Below are 18,245 nucleotides of genomic sequence, written 5' to 3' on the forward strand. Positions count from 1 at the left end.
AATTGCTTTTTACTTAATACCGGGATAGAGTTGAAAGTGTGATGTGCATATAAAATTTTGAGTGTTTGCTTTAATGTTTGAATCAATAGTCTTGGAAAAAATGATGGGCAATCTGTCTGGAATTCAATTTGGTTAATTCTATTAATTGGCATTTTGTCATATGCAGTAGGATTTTTTGCTCTTTGAAACTATATGTGCTTGATTAGCAATTATTAAATAATTGTTAGCTTGAAATCACAGTATATAAATGCTTAAACTTCATTGGATTATTTTCCAAATAAAGATTTAATGTTAAAAATAGAATAGGCTGGGTGTCTTCAAACAGTGAAACATGCATTGTTGTAAAAAGAATACTTACCTGCAAGTGCTCATCTGAGAACTTTGCATTCTGCATAACAAAGTCTAAAGGAAAAAACTATGTGAGGTTTTGTAAATTGACAACTTGTCTCACTGCTGAGGTAACCTTTTGGGGTTTGCTGTTGTTTACAACTTTCCTTCTTAGAAGTGGAATTATGCTGTAATCAGGGCCTCATCTGTTTCCGCCGGTACCCAAAGGTATAGATATGTGGAGATAAGACTTACATAACTGAAGATTTCCTTTTGCCAAGGAGATTGGACAGCGTGTCAAGAGGGATTCTCTTCTCTGATAATAGCTGCCTTTTCCTCCTCCTCCTTTCTTTTGCATGTGTTACTGAGCCAGCTGGACTTGAACACAAGTTGTAACAAGAGAAATTCTAATTAAATATCGGGGAAAATGTTTTCTCGGTGAGAGTAATAGACATCGGAACAGACTGTCCGGAGCGTGTACAATGTCTGTCTAGCTGAATCAAGTCCTGAGCAGTCTAAACTGCTCTGAGCAAGGGTTATTGAACCGGCTGACTTCCAGAAGCTCCTTTGTACCTAATAATCGAAGAATAATTTCTTCGATTCTGTGATCGGTGGCCGTGAAACAGTGGTCATACGATGCTGGGTCTTGTTTGCTCCCGTATGTCCTAGCATGATCCAACCGTCATTCCATAGCGGCTGCAGTGGTCTGGGAACAGTGAGTTAGAGCAACTATAGTTGTAACCACTGGGGGTCAGTGGTAGCCAGGACAGGGAGGGACTGGGGAGCCACCCGTCGTGGTGCAGCAACCAGTCATCAACAGGAAAAGTGGATCCGAGGTGTGCTTAAAGGAAGTCCCAGAAAGAGGACTGACCGAATGATGACAGTTGTCCGTATGAGAAGGTAATCGGATAACCGAGAAGTTTCTTGGAGATGAGAAAACAAGAAAGCAGATGCAGTTCTGGAGGGAAAAAGGATGGGGTGCTGGAACATGATGGAATTAAAGTGTGTTGGGCTGAGTAGAAGTAATTAGTGTAATGAAAAGTCTGTATACAAAGATGATAGTCGTTTGCTGTAGTTGCTTTGTTTGAATTATTTTTCTAATTGGGAATTTACTTGGAGAGAATAAAATGAGGTTGTGGTCGCCTATACCATTTTCTCTTCTTGTTATTTCTAGTAGTAAAATCAGAGAGACTGATATCAATAAGCTTTTTTCTTGATGGGTAGTGACTGAAGCTGTTGTCAAGAAATACAAAGTGGAACCTGATTTTTATCTCTCGCTGTGAAATCTGTGTTAGCTTTATTAAAAGAAACTTATCCAGAGGAAGAAAACTTCCCCGTCATCCCAAACTGGAGAATCACACTGCTGTAAATCTTATTAGTCTTGAAGCTGTGACCAGTACATAAAATTGCGAATTAAAATTTTATGCCAATTAGATAACAGAACTGAAGTTCACTATTTCAGTTTAAGTGGCTCAAATCAGGCTTTTAGCAAGATTTTTATACTGGTAGTCTAACTGTTTTAGCATCAAGAGACTCTTTCATGCTGGGGGAATTGCTCAGGGAAATTCCATTAACAAGTAGGTTAAAATGTCTAGAAATAGATGGAAAGCAGTTTTTAATAGTACTAATTTAACTTACAAGAGCCTATGGTTGCTGACAGAGAGCAGAAGCCACGTGATGCAGTCAGTCTCTCTATCCTATTCCATCGTGACAGTAGTACAGCTACAGTGCTTTCAAGTTCCTGTGGTATGGCTTATCAAATTCTAGACTTAAGAGTTTAGATAGATTTACATGTGATGCCAAAATCCTTGAGTGGAATTGTATGTTCATTAGTTCTAATGATTTGATCCATACAAGTGTGACCAGATAAAAAAGCATTAAACATCTATTATACATTTTGTCATTTATTACACTTATGACAGTTAAATATTTTAAAATGTGTTCTAAAAAGCATCTGATAAAGAAGTTTCAGAGATGGCTGATTGAGGGTTTTTACAAGTATACTTGCACAGGTAAAAATACTTCATGGTTTCCTTAGCCTGTCAGGCAAACATATGACAATCTAATTGTAAGGAAAAAAGCAAACCATTTTTTTAAAAGAAGTTTTAACCTCAAGAGATGAGAAATACATTATATGGGCTTGGTTGAAGTTTCTCATTTGAAATGTTGAAGGATAAAGAGCTTAGTCTGGAATAGTTGTTCTTCAAACCTCAGCTGCAAATTCAATTTAATATAAGCTTGTAAGCATTAAGTACTTTCTGTTTGTAACATTTAACAATGTACTTGGAAGAGGCTGCCATTCACATAAGACAGGTCTTAATCAAACTTGTTTAAAATGAACAAATAACTATGTCAGTCTTGGAAATCTAGGTTCTTTCAGGGGGCTCATAGCAAAGTCTGAGCAAATTCCATTAAAAGATGATAAAAAGAAATTTAGGCGCAAGGAATTCAAACAGTTTGCAGAGAATTCCCCCCCCCAAGAAATTTTCTTGTAGGCTTCCTGGTATATTTTGACCATGTAAAAAAACTGGTAATTAAATCAGATCCAAGTTTTCCTCATTTTCTGCTGCAACTTTCTCTGTTGCTTTTGTTAAGAAGACAAAAATGATTGTATCTACTACTTTTACAGTCAAAGGAGTTCCCTCATCTAAGACATACATTCCTAAAATTATTTTTCACTAACAGAGAGGGGAGCCTTGCTGCCCCTAGAGCAGCCTTCTGCACTGTCAGATATCTAGTTCAAGCCCTGGGTCAGCTTAATAAGAGTTTGGATTCCCCTCAGACTGATACAGTTCTTTAAGTCTGTCTGAAGCGTTTTCCAGACAGCTGGCAGTATCCTGCTCTTCAAAAAATAGAAAAGCTAATCCAACTAAAGGACTTAAGGGAAAAAAAATTAAATTTGGAAGTAAAAAAAAAAAAATAAAATTACAGTCTAAAGCTAATTTTCATGCATACAAATACCTTTTGAATTCTTGCTGGACTAGAAATCCCAGTCTCTTCACACCTCAGTAAAGGACAGCTATGTAGGGTAACGTCTCTACAAGACTAACTATATGATCTCATAGAAAGAACTTCTATGAAACTGTAGCGAATTCAGATAGTCCTGACCTTGTACCTTACTCTGAGGCCTCTTCTAAACTTTTTAGGCAGAATCGCATCCGTTTTGGACTTGGAATGTCATCAACAGTGTTTTGACATGTCCTGTGCAATCTCAAATAGATTTCAATCCATATGGACAAACACTAGATGCTTACATTTGATGAAAATAATTTTATAAGTTTCATCAGGCTTATTCTGTGGTAATTTTCCTGTTACAATTTTAGTTATGATAGCATTAGTTTATAACTAATGTTAGCTCTTGATATCTGAATTAATTTGTGAGAAATTTAAATATTGACTAATTGGCAACAGGAAATACCCTTGGAACACTGCAGGAGAACTGTTTTCCTCCGTATCTTCGCTATGTCTTTACGTAATTTTTAATCTGTCACTCTAGATACCAAATACCTATCTAGATAGCAATGGGTATGAGACACACAGTAAACAGACACTTGTACACACTCGTAACACACAGACTTTGTAGTTCTGCTGCCCTTCTGGGCATCAAAAGTAGCTCTGCTCAAGAAGTTACAGGGAACGAAGATGCAGTTTTCTCGTCTGTAACAGCCAACAAGTGACTTCCCATTTTGCAGAGACGGAAAGCCTTAAACTGCACCATTTACTCAAGCTACACCTTTAATTCCCACTTTTACAGATCTTACTGCTTTTCCTGAGGCACGGCTTTTTAATTTTACACCAATACTTAGTTGCAGATCTCCATGGAAGGGGGACGATGAGAAGTCCTGTCTGTTTGTTTAACCTCTATGGTATTTATTTTCATATATTTGTACTGTGAACATGGAGCAATGCAATTTACTCTTTTTTTTTCCTAGATTTCTAACTAAATGGAACCTGGAGAATTGCCTCCAGTTGTCGCTGCACATAGAGATCCTGAGTTGCTTGGCCCTTATATAAAGGTAGAATAGTTTAGAATAAATGAGTGCTTCAGCTGCCACATAACATAATACACATTAGCTCATAAAGTAAACGTTACTTAAAGAGTTCACTTGTTATTTTTCATGGAGCATTGCTGTGCTTTCACAGTCTTTACACTGGCACTGTAAACTTCAGTGCCTTTTGTCACAGTTGTATCCTTTCGCAGTCACATATCAGTTTTAATTAAGCCAAATATTTTAATATTAAGGTATTGTAAGGAAGATGGGACTTGCCTTTTCCTTTATTTCTGTAGTTCCTTACAGGACATAGATGATTACATTGACTGTGTCAGTACAGAGCTCCAAGAGCTTAATTGTGAAAGCTTGAAAGTTTAGACAGTCCCTCTGCCTCTCCGAGCAGCTTTCATTTCTGAGCAGGAGACTCTTCTGGTACCTATAAGGCCAACTGTTCCTTTTCAGGCCACCTTTAGAATTCTGTCTTTTATGTAGCCATGTCATCTGCAAATTAGTGTTTTCTCTCATCTTTTCCACAGTCTCTGTGTTTTTTCTTGTGCAGTGCTACTGTGGCCTCCTTTCTCTGACACACCTTTCCATGTTCACAGACTTGTTCATTTAGTTTCCTGTCCATTTCGCCTTCGGACACCTAGCATAACTATTTCCCAGCCACATGTTTTTCCCAGGCGAGTGAACCTTTCCATTTCTCTATTGTCTCTGCAGCTGCTTCCAGATCCAATTGTTGTTAGGTTTGTTCCCCCTGCAGTCTTCCTCGGATCAAAGCGAAGGAAATGAAAGTCCCTCCAGCTAATTTAGGAGCAAGGGAGTTGAACTTGTTTTTCTTCTCTTATTCCTACTGGATGATCATACTCTACAGCTCATACCTTTTCTCGCTTGCTAAAAATAAGCCTGTTCTTTATGCAGCTGGAATATTCACTGTATTGTGCTTGGACATACAGTTCTTCAGTGTCCTTATGGAGACCCATTTGGCTGGATCTCTTGTCTAAGTGCACTGAATCATGCTTGAATGACTTTCTTGAAAGAACGAAGAGAGGGTGAACTTGCATGTCATTCTTGAGTTTGACAAGGTAAACTATAGCTTTTTATGTTTGTAAGCTTCAACAATATAATAATTTTTAGATACAAAAGAAATTGTTAATGGGGTTTAGTATTTTATTTAATATTTAAAAATCCTTAGGTCTAGGTTTTGGCTTGCTGCAGTCTTCTCTGACTTGCAGCTTCTTGATTTATGCTATTATATGCTTCAGCTTTTATTGCTGGGTCATGTATTCATCTTCCGGCATGCAAGATTTAAGAAAGACCTGAAATATGTAGGGAAAAGCATACAGCAAACACTGGAAAGGTTATTTGCATGAGATTGGGGTATCTATTCTGACTGTACTGTTTGCCTTTTATCTTAGGCAGTCTCTGTTAAACTATTTGTTAAATTTCAGGTGGTATGGTTTTTTGTCACTTTAAACAGTAACATTAAATACAAATAATGATGATTTTCCTCTGGTTTTGGGGTATTCAGTTTTTGCAGTGAGTTGGTAAGACTACAAAATACAAATGGAACAAGTAATTCATGTGTTTTTAAAGCTAAATTGTCTGTATTCTTATATTTCCAGTTTAGCCTGATAACTGCAAAAGAACTCTGTTGCTCAACATTTTCTATTGAATATGAAAAGTGCAATGAATCAAGCTGATTGTAGTTGACAGCTGGCTTGATCTTGCCATAATTAGGTCTTTTACTTCTGGCAAAATCCACTAGCCTTTTCCGTTAGCTGATTGTTGATGAATGGAGAGAGACAGCTTTTCATATTGATAAAGAATTTGGGGAAACCTTAATTTCATGTGGAATAAGACTGAAAAATACCCTACCTCCTGTTGACTGCATTAAGCCAAAAAGGCCATGCAGGAACTCATGAGATGCGTACAATAGTTGATATGACTTGTTCACAGCAGTTAAATAATTAGTGTACACAGAAAATAACAGAAACATGGAGCTGAAGCATGTTAACGCAACACAAATGTTTACAGCTGATGGGCACTGCCGTCAAATAAAGATGTGCTCTTTTAAAAATTACATGGGAAAATAGTGAACAGGTAATTCATTAGTTTTCAAAATGTTATGTTTACACTTTAGTGGACATGTTATTTAAATACTCTGTAGCTTTTGCACTTTAAATGATTGTGGGTTTCATTGTCATGTGCCTGGAATGCAGACTAGTTTGGGGTTTGTAATGCCTTATCTTTGAATTGAAATTCATAGTTTAATCAGATTTTGTGAGATGCATTTGCTGTCATTTTAAGACCTTTACCAAAAGCTCATTACTTTGTAATGTCATGGTCAATTTTTGCTTTTAACCACTTAGGTTTTATGGGAAGCGCAAGTTGAACACTGTGTTTCACAATGTATCTTTCAGTTACAGGATGCTTATTTTCAGTACTTGTGTGGTTTGGAAATGTTTTATTGTACTGTTCTCATATAAACAATATTATATTACCACAGAAAAACTTAATATTGAAACAATTAAGGGAAGAATGAACACACATTTGATGCTAAAGATGTCACTCAGACTAATAAGTGCATCTTAACCATACTTGGCTATCCTATCAGATTAAGATGTTGTTCTTCTCACAGACCCAGTAAACTATACTTCCAAGACTATTTTTAAAGGCACTTGGATAGTGTTTTCAACATATATTCTAACAGGCCTGTTATGTAAAATCACTCTTGTGTGAAAGGATTGGTATTGTAAACAGATATAAAGTTTTGTGCACAACTGATCTGTTATTTCTATAAGAATGCATAATTTCTTTTAAGATAATTTACTTTTATATGTGTATGAGGTTGATCCTTCAAGTCAGCTACTGGCTATTTTAGCTGATACTAAAGTTAATATAAACATGCTTAAGATTTCTGTGGCTCTTTAAAAGTGTCTGCAAGGCCAAGGAGGAAAGTAGTATTTTAAATAATTGAGTTCCAGTTACAACTTTCCTATATTGTAGATGTGATTATAAGGAGTTTATTTCATATGTAGCAGATGTTCAATATATGCTTAAATCCATGTTTAATTTTGAAAATCTATTTTGACTTTGTTTTGATTTGTGTTAAGTTCTTCCTTTTCTTAGCAATTCTGTGCAAAAGAGAGGACAGCCTCAGTTGTGAGACTTCTAAGAAAATAATATGGGAAAACAGGAAATCTGGAGTCTGTGGCTTATGCTGAGTAGACTTCAAACATTTTATTAAATAGAGTGACTTACTAGCATCAGCAAGTTGGAGGAATTGCTAACAAGGTAGTATAGTTTGAGAGATGTTAAGATTTTATCAAACATAGCTAGTGTGAGATTTTTCAGCAAATTGGGATGCGGCTTAAGTGTGTTTATCCTAAGAAACTGTTACTGTATGTATTTGCACAAATAAAACAACACTTTTATTATATAAACTTCTGAGTAAAGTTACCAGATTTGTAACGTTAATTTCTAGAGTATTTGATTATCAGGAGATAGCACGTGCTAGACATGTTTTTCTTTAATTCCCAATATTCTGGTTGCCTTTTCTGGGTATAATTAGCTTGTTCTTTTCCATTAAGCTAAAAAAGGCACGTGCTGTTATCATTGGATTCTTTAAAATGGATTTCTGCTATCGGCATATTTCTGACCCAATTAAAAAAATGCAAGGCAGAGCTGTGGATAAAGCCATTAAACTGGAAATAATGTCATCCATGTTGAGATCAGCAAAAATTCTATTTTAGCTTAAATAAAACCAGATATTTTCTTTTGTGTTTTTATAGTGTTATATTTGTGTTTTTATAGTGTTATATATGTGTTTTCACACGAGATTTTCTAATTGTCTTCGTTGTACATGGCACTAAGATCAGGTTTCATGGAAAATGTGATCAAAATCTATTAGAATTCTTCAATTTGGTGATATATAAGGTTAGTGTGTTTCAGAAATGTAAGGAGGTCAGAATCAATCATCTTCAGCATATGCTCCATCCTGCGTTCTCCTCTCATACTCCTCAGATAGCACAAGGAGGCATATTTTGTATAAGACCTATTTGATACAGAACTGGTATAATAAACTCCCATATCTTCCATCTGTTTTCCCCATCACTACTGTTGTGCTGAGGACATGTACCTAAAGTGTGTCCTGCCTTTTCTTACCAGCAACCTTTAAAGCTTTGTTGCCAACTAAGCTAATTAAAGCATCCCTGAAACTACGTTCCTTTGAATGAGCCTTAAGGAAGAGAAGTACATGTGACTGATGGGCTTCTGCTGCTTGTGTCCAAGTTAGCATGGGAGAACTAGGAAATCTTTTGCTAGATTCAGCAGGCAAAGCAAGCTGTTCCTTTCTTTCTTGCTTTGGCAATTTGGTAGTTTGCAGCCAGAGCTGTAGGTCTTTCTTTGCTGTAAATGTGGCACAGAGGAGGAAAATGCCCCGGTCTGGGGAGGCAGAGCTCTGATCCCAGTCTGGAAATCACTGGCTAGGGAGCACTCCAACCTACCCGTGTTCATTTTACGGTTGTGAGTCTGCTTCATTCTGGGAATATGCTCATTTATGTAATACACTTCATTTCTTTTGTCCACATGCTTATATACATAGTCCCAGACCTGTCAGCTCTGTGTTTGTCGTGTGCTATATAGATTTCTGGGGTTTGACAGCTCTACAAAGGTAAATTCCTAGTCTGGAGGTAAGTTTTGTATTCCCTCATTTGCCCTAGGAAGGAACCAGCAACTTAAAACTGCTCTAGATCATGGACAATGGAGTCTTGCAGTGCAGTAAAAACAGAGTATTTACTTTGAATTTCTATGTTGGCATTTCAAGCCTGTTTTGGAACAATTTGCAGTACCTTTCTGGCCTTTGCTGTCCTCTCCTATTAGGCTGGTGAAGATGATGTTTTCTTTTTACCATGGCAAAACTGCTTGGCTCGTTAATGAATCCCACATGGGGGAGTAAATTCTTTAAATCATGAGCCTGAAGGAGTTGCTTCTTGGATTTCTCTCTGTTGCAGTTTCTGCCTCTAATTCAGTACTGGTCTTGTCCTTGGTCTGTGTTTGGGCTTTTTGGGTGCATGGGATTTTGGTTTTGTGGAGTCAGTAGGTGTGTCTGCCTCACCAGCCTTTGGTTTGCTGGTGTTGTCCCAACCTGGATTAAATGTGAAAGAAAACATGGGGTTTTTTTCTGGCTGAGGATGTGGTTACCTTTACCATCGCAAATGTTTTGGGGAGTATGTGTATGGGAGGACTTCAGAGGATTGCTTTTTTTGGGTTTTAGCCAAAAAGGCCATTTAGCCCAAAACGTTCCTTATCTGTACTACAATTTTGGAGTGACAACCTATGTAAAGAATAAATAAGCATAGCTGGGTTGCAGGTGGGATATATGCCACATTGTCTTTAGTAGCTGTTCTGTATTGCCTTGTCAATAAATTAATAGGCAGTTGAAAGTATTGGGATACAGGCAGAAAAAACTTTATGGGTAGCGTTTTTGATGGCCAAGGTCAAAACCAGCTATTCTGGGCTCCAAGGCAAAAGCTAAGACGCAGACTTTCTCACCTCTCTGCACACTGTTAATTACATTTTATCTAGATTATGTTGGTAAATTGGTGGTTTAACCTCAGAATCATCTGACTGTAAGGGAAGGGTGGGCCAAAGTACCAAAAGAGAAGCCGTAAATGAGGGAGTAAGGATAGAGGTGATGGTGAATGGTAGGAAAAAGACTAGAAAACCTGTGAGAATACACATAGGAGAAGGTGGAGATTGGCCCATTTCAGGAGGCTTGAGGTACTTGAACCTACGCTTTCTAGTGCAGGGTGTTGGGAAGGGAACTGAAGAAGAATTGCATGGGAGATGGGTGTGAACACCTATCTTAAAAAGAAGGAAGAATTAGATAAGGGAAGTTAATGACATGGTGGCTTTTGCAAACCTAGAAAAAGATATGAAGAGACAGTGTGCAGGAAATGACTGGTAAATTCTTGTACGCTTTGGTTTTCTTTTTCAATTAATTGGTTACATTATGCTTTACACTAGCGATTTTGAGTGGCTAGGTGCTGCTGAACCTAAATGTGAAATTGCCAGTCATTATGGTGGCCTGTATAGCTTTTGAATATTTGTTGTTTTCCTTTAAAGCTCTTATTTCTGAAATCATAAGTGTCTCAGGTGTGGATTTGGTGTACGTTTCACCATTATTTTCAAAGTAAATTTCTGTTCTTACTAGTGAAAACTTAGAAAATGATCAAAAATAAGTATCTTCATGACTTAGACATGGAGGCAAAGAAATACATACAATCAAATCACATCCTAATTCTCATATTTTAAAAAATATTCTATTCAAAAACATTGGTCTCATGTTTTTTTATTTTAATATTGACATAATTAGATTCCTCTTAAAAGATAGTTCTGATGGGAGTAAAAGCAAAAACCCACTGGAATTTGCCCTTACTGCTTACATGTATTGACTACAGTACACTCTGCTTGTCAAATGTTCTTGAGTTCAGGTGCCATTTTTCATTTAGTATTGTGGGTTGCCAATGAATAAGATGTTTCATAATAGCTCAGCAGCATGTAGGCTGAGGAGTTTGTGATGATAGACAGAACAGCATAGTGTGACAGTAGAAAGAAATGAAGAAGGAATGAGAAAATGAATTTTCAAAGTGACAAGACTAATGTGGAGAGCTAAATATTAAAGGAGGTTCCTTTTCTTAATTAAATGCCTACGGTATGACTTGTTTTGAGGCTGCTTGTAAACTGGTTCCCAAACTATTTAATTACTACTGTACTATTCATCTCACCTGTCTTAAAAATATTAATCATCAAATGGTAAAATATTAGCTTGTAGTAGGAGGGTAATGTCAGAAGCTGAAACTCCAGTTCATTACAAATTCTGTCTCTCATCATGACCTTTTAAAGTGCATGCTAAACAAAATATTTTTTTTTTTAGATTTTTGCCAATATTAAGACAATAGGGAATACAGGTGTATTCTTGTGTTTCCAAGACATACATAATACTTTCTTAACGCCTAATGATGCAGTGTTTGCTCTATAGCATTTCATTTAATTCATCTCTACGTGTAAATGCTTCTGTGAATCAATGGAAAGAAATTTACAATTCAGCAAAACTGTCTGCTTTGATGTATCACCATGTAGCAAATGAATCTGTGGAATTTGCAGGAGTAGATATTTGTAGTGGCTTTTTAGTACCTCCTTCAGAAGGCAGTTCTGTAGGATGTAGGTTTCTCTTGCTGCAGGAGAGAGGAGGAGGTCTGGACCTTAAATGTGATAGGCTTGTGTTTGTTTTGAGAGGTGAGTGACTTCATGGATGAAATTGTTAATAACTAGTATGAACAGCACAAACTTAAGAATCCAGGAAACCAACAACCTCATTAAAGAACTGAGAAAATGCAGTGCTCTCTTTGCCTTGCATAACCTGAGGTTCTGAAGAAGGACCAAGACTGACTTTTTTTTCAGTGGTGGTGTTTGCATGCAAATGGTTAAAAGCAGACTCAACTAATATGAAACGCTCTGCACAAATTGATTCAACTAGATCTCGGCAAGAGCAAGATTCAGTGTTTTTCATGCTGTTTGGAAAACAATGCTGTCCTGTTTTGGAGACCTGAAAATAATTGATTTGATGTCAAAAAGGAATTCTGCTTGGTCTGTTCACTTGGTTTGCCATGTGGATGAAAAAGAACAAACTGCGAGTGAAGTTACAGGTTTAAAACTTTGTTTCCTCAGCTGTCTCTTTTCTTTCCTAAGTACAGTGTGGTTATTTTAAGTGGAAGGGATGCTTACTTGTATTCAGTGAGGTAAACATGAAAAGATTTCTTATAGGGTGTTTGTATTTAAATGCTTAATTAGCACTGTTTCCTGTGTTCTTGTGCTATGCCATGTATACAGGTTTTAAGACATTACACTTTCGAAATGGGACGTTTTACAGTAGTTAATAGCTTGTTCAAGGAGAAGCTAATATTTGCATTCATCTTATAATTAATCTTCTGTATTTTACATAATACAAATGCCATAATTTTCAGGCGTTATAAGATATACTTTCAAATATGCTTATTTAAAGCAGTAAAAATTCTGAGCTTTTGGAACAAAATGATTTTTTTTGTTTCTGGTGCTTTTACAAACCAATTTCTTATTGTCATTGTGCATTCCAGGTTACATTTTTTATTTAGAAAATCCATAATTTTCACTTGGTGAAATGGCCTTTTTACTTTGAAACATGCACAACCCCTATACAGATACTGCTTTTTGAGTCTGGATATATTTTAACAAGACTTCTTAGCAGAATGAAAGATCTCTGTGTTTTGGACAGTGTTATACTGGAAATTACTACTGGAAAGAGAATGAGCTATCAATGTTGTTAACCGGATGATCAAAGCAGAAAGGAGGGGGCAGCATTGGGAAGACTTTCGTAGCCTGATGCAAGATGGATGTTTTTGAAACAGAGCATTTGTGTAGTGAGAAAATACTATCAATTGACACATGCACACCGCGCCCCCCCCCCCCTTTTTTTTTTTTTTTACTTCTAAAATCGGTGATTCAGATGGAAGCCTTCAAACCACTCTGAGCCCCTTTCAAGAATTACTTAGAGTCCAGCAGAAGTGGATGTAAAGGTTTAGGTTGTTCTGGCAGGAAGGTTGTGCCAAAGGAAATCAGCAGAACCTGAACATGTTCTGGGCACAGCATCTATTTTTCTATGTTATTATTTTTTTGTCTCAAGAGAGGACGTTTTGGTTTGTGGATGGCACTTGGAAAAGCTTTCTTACTTTCTTACCCAATTAGTGCCTTTCAGTGTGTAATTAATAATGTCTCTTTGATGGCCATGAGTGTGCACAAGTTATTTGGCCTTAAAGAATATTGGGAAGGACTTTTGTCAGTCATAAGTCATGTTAATAAAAACAGTTACTACTAAGTTAAATTTTTTTTAAAAAAAATTTAATTACTGTGTTCACTAATAAAGTGTTGAAATAGAAAATCAGCATTTTGTGTGGATTTTACCTTCTGTTCTGGTTCCACTATTCTGTATAGCTGTAACTGTAAATAAATACATGGATGATCTTTTAATGACTTCTCTACTATAGTTTTCATTATTGTTGACTAGTAAGAGGCGTTTCAGATGTAGTATCCATTAAAAATTATAATTTCACTCCATAATTTATCCAGTAGGAAATGCTCAAAGAGGGACAATAACTTTGTCTAAAAATTGTAGTCTGACATGTTTGTCATGCATCTAAGATGCAGCAGCTTTAAGAGTTAGTGTTCCAAATCTGGCTTATTTTAGTGACTGACCTTGGGGTGCATGTCTTACCTAAATAATTGTATGCAGAAACATAAAATATTAATTTGAGTTCAGATAGTTTAAAAAAGGGGGAAAAAAGAAGAGAGAGTAATCTGTTATTTTAAAACAAATAGTGTTTTTCTTTCTTCTCTGAAGCTTAAAGAAACAGATTTATGTTATGCATTTGTTGGAGAACTGGTAAATTACTTAAGAAGGAATGTGATGTAGGAATATGAAACAAGCTATTCAAAGTGGCTGAGATACTTTGGTATCAACAAGTTGTTAGAGGAGAAATTTATTTTTCTTGAAGTACGAGTATTGCAGAGGACGCGTTGGACAAGGATCACTGCAGGACTGCATTAGATGTCGGTAGGGTGGGCCCAGAAAAGCAGAGCAGCTAAACCAGCTTTTCTCTGGAATCTGCTGCGTGATTGATTGGGGTGGGGAGGTGTTCCAGTGTTTTCTTCACACACACCCACCCCTTTATTTTTGTATGTCTATAAAACATTTAGACTCCATTCCATTTTGTAAACATTCAGTTGAAAGAGTTTTAGTTATCAATCTATCTACAACATTTATTCTCTTTGCTTTTTCAGCAGTATTGACTATATTGGGCATAGGAATTAATGTAATTTTAATTTGTTTTACTAATAGTGTAGTTGTAGTTTGGTGAAAACACTGCATTGTTCATTGAATTATTACAATGCAGTAGTCCAGCTTTTACACTGATCCAATAAATTGACTGAGTTACACGTAAATACCTAGAAGCAGATGTTGGGCTATTCTGAACTTTACAGCTTTTCAGCATAATTTTTCAAAGGCTGGTATTTTCTTTCTGTGCAAATTAAAAAATTGTGGTTAAACTGCAACTCTAAAGTTGTGGGTTTGGGTTTTCCGCATAGCAAAGCATGTATTTGGCAAGTGTCAGCTTCTGGAATTTGTCTTGTTACACTGCACTCTCTCTCTTGTGATTGCATGGTAAAAAATGTGGTTGAATTGAAGTAATGTGATGTATAAATTTAAATTATAATTGTTGATAGGACTATGAATATACTGAAACAGTGCATTAATTTGTAAAATCACTTAATATTTGGCCTCACACGTTGTCATAGCATTATCTTAATTTAAAATAATTTTCAGTAATTGCCTCTCTACCCCAATTTTTTAAAACAGTTGTTAGTTTTGAAATGCAAAAGGGCTAATAAAGCCCCACCAATGTCTCCTCTTTGACGGTTTGCTCAATAATAGCCACTTCCTTATACAAAGGGCATTAACTTTACTTTGCTTCACTTTGTACAGACTTGTTTTTCACAGATTCTTACCTTAAATGCTCCAAGCAGCCAGGAAATTTCATCATCTTGGGATGTGAGCTTAGTGACAGCCTTTAGCTAAGGGTTCTCCTGTGGTCTTGTCTTGCGCTAGGTAAACAATGCTAACCACCAGTTAAAGCTGCCAAGGCAGTTACACTGAAAATGTTAGGAGAGAAGCTTCAGGTTTCTCTGCTGTTTAAAATAGCTGTTTGTATGTGTGTTATCACATGTGCCATACCAGTACTGTGTATGTACAGTGCAGTGTTAAATGGAGTATAGAGGCTTTTTTCTGTTGTGTTGTCTTTTAGTGTCTTCTCTTTCATCTGCTTCTCCACTTTTTGCTTTTTCTGCCCCTGGTATGTGCATGGTCTGTGTCTTTTCTTTCTGCTCAGAGGTTCCTTGCTTTTTCAGAGGTGTCCATCATTATTCTTCCTCTGAGGCCTGGGGAGGAGGCTTTAGCCTTCCTCTGAGCAGTGGGGATTTAGCTTCTATACTCACAACACCTAATACAGATCAACACACTAATGTAGCATTTTGTGTTATGCAGGTTGGAAATCCACGGGTTGAGCTCACTCTTTCTGAACTTCAAGATATGGCTGCCCGACAGCAGCAGCAGATTGAAAATCAACAGCAAATGTTGGTTGCTAAGGTAATAATTATATACAGATCATAATAAATACAAATTCTCTTCAAACACACACAAGCATAAATTCCATGGATACAGAAAAACACACTAATTTGTTCTAGATAAGCTCAAGAAAGAGCTTGAGAAATCCATTGCTTTACCAGTTTCATCTTGGCCTAGGCGATATAAAACGTTTCAATGTAAATGATACTCTTAACAACCTATGTCAAGCGAAGTCATCTGTCTTTATAAAAACATGGCTACATTTTATTTGTCTCTTTTGTGAGGCCCACTTTATGATCTGTGATAGACCAGGCGTGACTCTGTGCTCATCTTCGGTATAGTAATAGTGGTGTGAAATGATAATATGCCCACTTCATATATATTCGTGTATTGCATTTCCAAAGTCTCCGAAATGCAAGAATCTTAAGTATGTTTTCAGTGTGGGGAGTGGGTTTAATGTTTTTTGACGTTGTTGTAGGTGTTACGATATACATTATGCATTGAATGCTTGGAGTAGCTAGGAATCAACTTACCAGTTCTGTTGTTCTTTCTTGATGGAAATAATGTAGAAAAACAAACATTTTCCTTGTGTGCCCAGCAGAGGGACTGTTATTTAGAAATGCAACATTACCTTACAGTAGGTCAACTTGTTTAAAATGGTCTGTTGGACGTATTTTTTTGTCTTTTTTGGGAAGCTGGGTAACAGCATCGGAAGTTCATTTTGCAACATCAGGAAAAGTGTTAATAGTGTCAGAAAACAAATGCCAGAGGAAGATTCATGGATGTGTTTGAATTTCAGGCTAGGGTTGTGTTTGCACACATATGTAAATCTGATATTTGGTCTAAAAATTTTTTTGAATCTCTGCTCTAAACCAGATTTGTTAATGTTAAGAATCTTTCTAGGAAGACTGATACATTTTTATTTTTTTAACTAAAGACAAACTTTTCTAGTTTCTGGAAATAAAAAACCCCACTGATCCATGACGGGCTATTCTAAGTTAACTTTTTGTCTAAAAAAGTACCTCTTGTCTAAAACCTCATTTTGTCAGGAACAACGTTTGCGTTATCTGAAGCAGCAAGAACGTCGTCAGCAGCAGTCTGTTTCTGAGAGTGAAAAGCTTCAAAAACTTAAAGAACGTGTTGAAACCCAAGAGACAAAGCTGAAAAAAATCCGTGCCATGAGGGGGCAAGTGGATTACAGCAAGATCATGAATGGCAACCTGTGTATGTGGAATTTTTATATAATTTAATTTAATTTACTATTCACTGCATGACTAGCAAATAATACTATGCTACTAGTCAATATAGCATTGAAGCAGGATTTCAGAATGTTTTTTGTTTTACAGAGGGTGCCGTGTTTCTATGATATTCGTATATGATGTCACTTTTTGTTTTATTTAGTCAGGCATAGGGTCAGAATAAGTCTGTGCTCTATTAGGAAATATTATTACTTAGCAAATTCCCAATACATAAATATTTTATATGTGCATACATGTACTAGATTTAAAACAATTGTGTTGTATTTATCAATACCTGTAGAATTAAAAAGTTAACAACTTCGGCTTTACTAAACTCTGTTTTGTTATTTTTTATCTTGTTAATTTTAGCAACAGAAATTGAGCATATAAGTGCCATGTTCCAGGAAAAGCAGCAGGAGCTACAGGCTGCAGTGTTAAAGGTGGATCAGCTTACTCAGCAACTGGAGGATTTAAGGAAAGGGAAACTGAATGGGTTTCAGTCCTACAATGGACAAATGACAGGACCTGCAGCAGTAGAACTAAAAAAGTTGTATCAAGAGCTACAGGTAAGTAATGGAGAGATGCTATTTGGATGATAGCTGTAGATTTTATAAAAGCTGAATTACTGCTGTTACAGGTGGCCATTTGGTTCTGTGATATCTCATAAAAGTAATGTATTGGAATGACGTTGATGTGTGAGTTTGTAGTTAGCATATAACCTCTTTTAAACAGAATCATTAGCTTTGAAAACTATTTTTGTTGTTGCTCATACACATAACTATACAAAGTATGCAAGTGTTCTGAAGGGCATTTCTCAGCCTCTAATACTGCAATATTGAATGTTGACATCTAGTATTTGTTTCAATCTCTCAATTTTATTTTTTTTCATTTTGGTCCTTTCTATTTTTCGGAGAACTACATGTAGCAGGCTCAGTTAAATGTCATCTTAACTTGGAGACGTGACTGTCCAGTAAATAAAACCAAATTTAAAGTATGTTGTGAAAATACAGCTATAATGTTTGCAGTAAATAAACAATATTTAACAATTTTAATAAACAATATATAAATTCCATAAGAATTAAATAACACATTGTAACAGAATCATCAAAAATATATGCTGCACTGTATTCACTGCACCATATAGTGCACTGTAGCTGCAGTATATTCACACAGTATTCCCTGTATCACTATCATAGGTCTTCCTCCAAGAAGATAATTACATCTGAAGTGTAGCTCTCACATGAGCAATTAAATACTCAATTGACATTGAAATTTTCTCCAGTTTTTATGTTTGAAAGTTAAGGAATACTTAATTGTGTGCCAAGGTATTGGGATCTGAAGACATTTTTATTTACTCATGTACTTTATTGTGATCAAGAAAACAACTCTAATATATATTTTAAATTAGTTCTGCTCATTTCTTTAGATGAGCAAATACAACATACAAATTAATCCATCACGTTTTCA

At 36.2% G+C, this 18,245-nt stretch overlaps 1 protein-coding gene across 6 annotated transcripts in view; it reads left to right on the top strand.

The window, feature by feature from the left end:
• PPP1R13B (protein phosphatase 1 regulatory subunit 13B) overlaps positions 1–18,245 on the top strand; it is a 68,962-nt gene that overhangs the window by 34,484 nt on the left and 16,233 nt on the right. For all 6 annotated transcript variants that reach the window (XM_055716463.1, XM_027803512.2, XM_027803513.2 and 3 more), the window contains 3 exons: positions 15,460–15,561; positions 16,590–16,764; positions 17,148–17,344. In XM_055716463.1, coding sequence (XP_055572438.1) covers positions 15,460–15,561; positions 16,590–16,764; positions 17,148–17,344 — 474 coding nt within the window. The remainder of the gene's footprint in view (positions 1–15,459; positions 15,562–16,589; positions 16,765–17,147; positions 17,345–18,245) is intronic.

This window comes from Falco cherrug, chromosome 7 (assembly GCF_023634085.1).
Source record: "Falco cherrug isolate bFalChe1 chromosome 7, bFalChe1.pri, whole genome shotgun sequence".
NCBI classification, from domain to species: Eukaryota; Metazoa; Chordata; class Aves; order Falconiformes; family Falconidae; genus Falco; species Falco cherrug.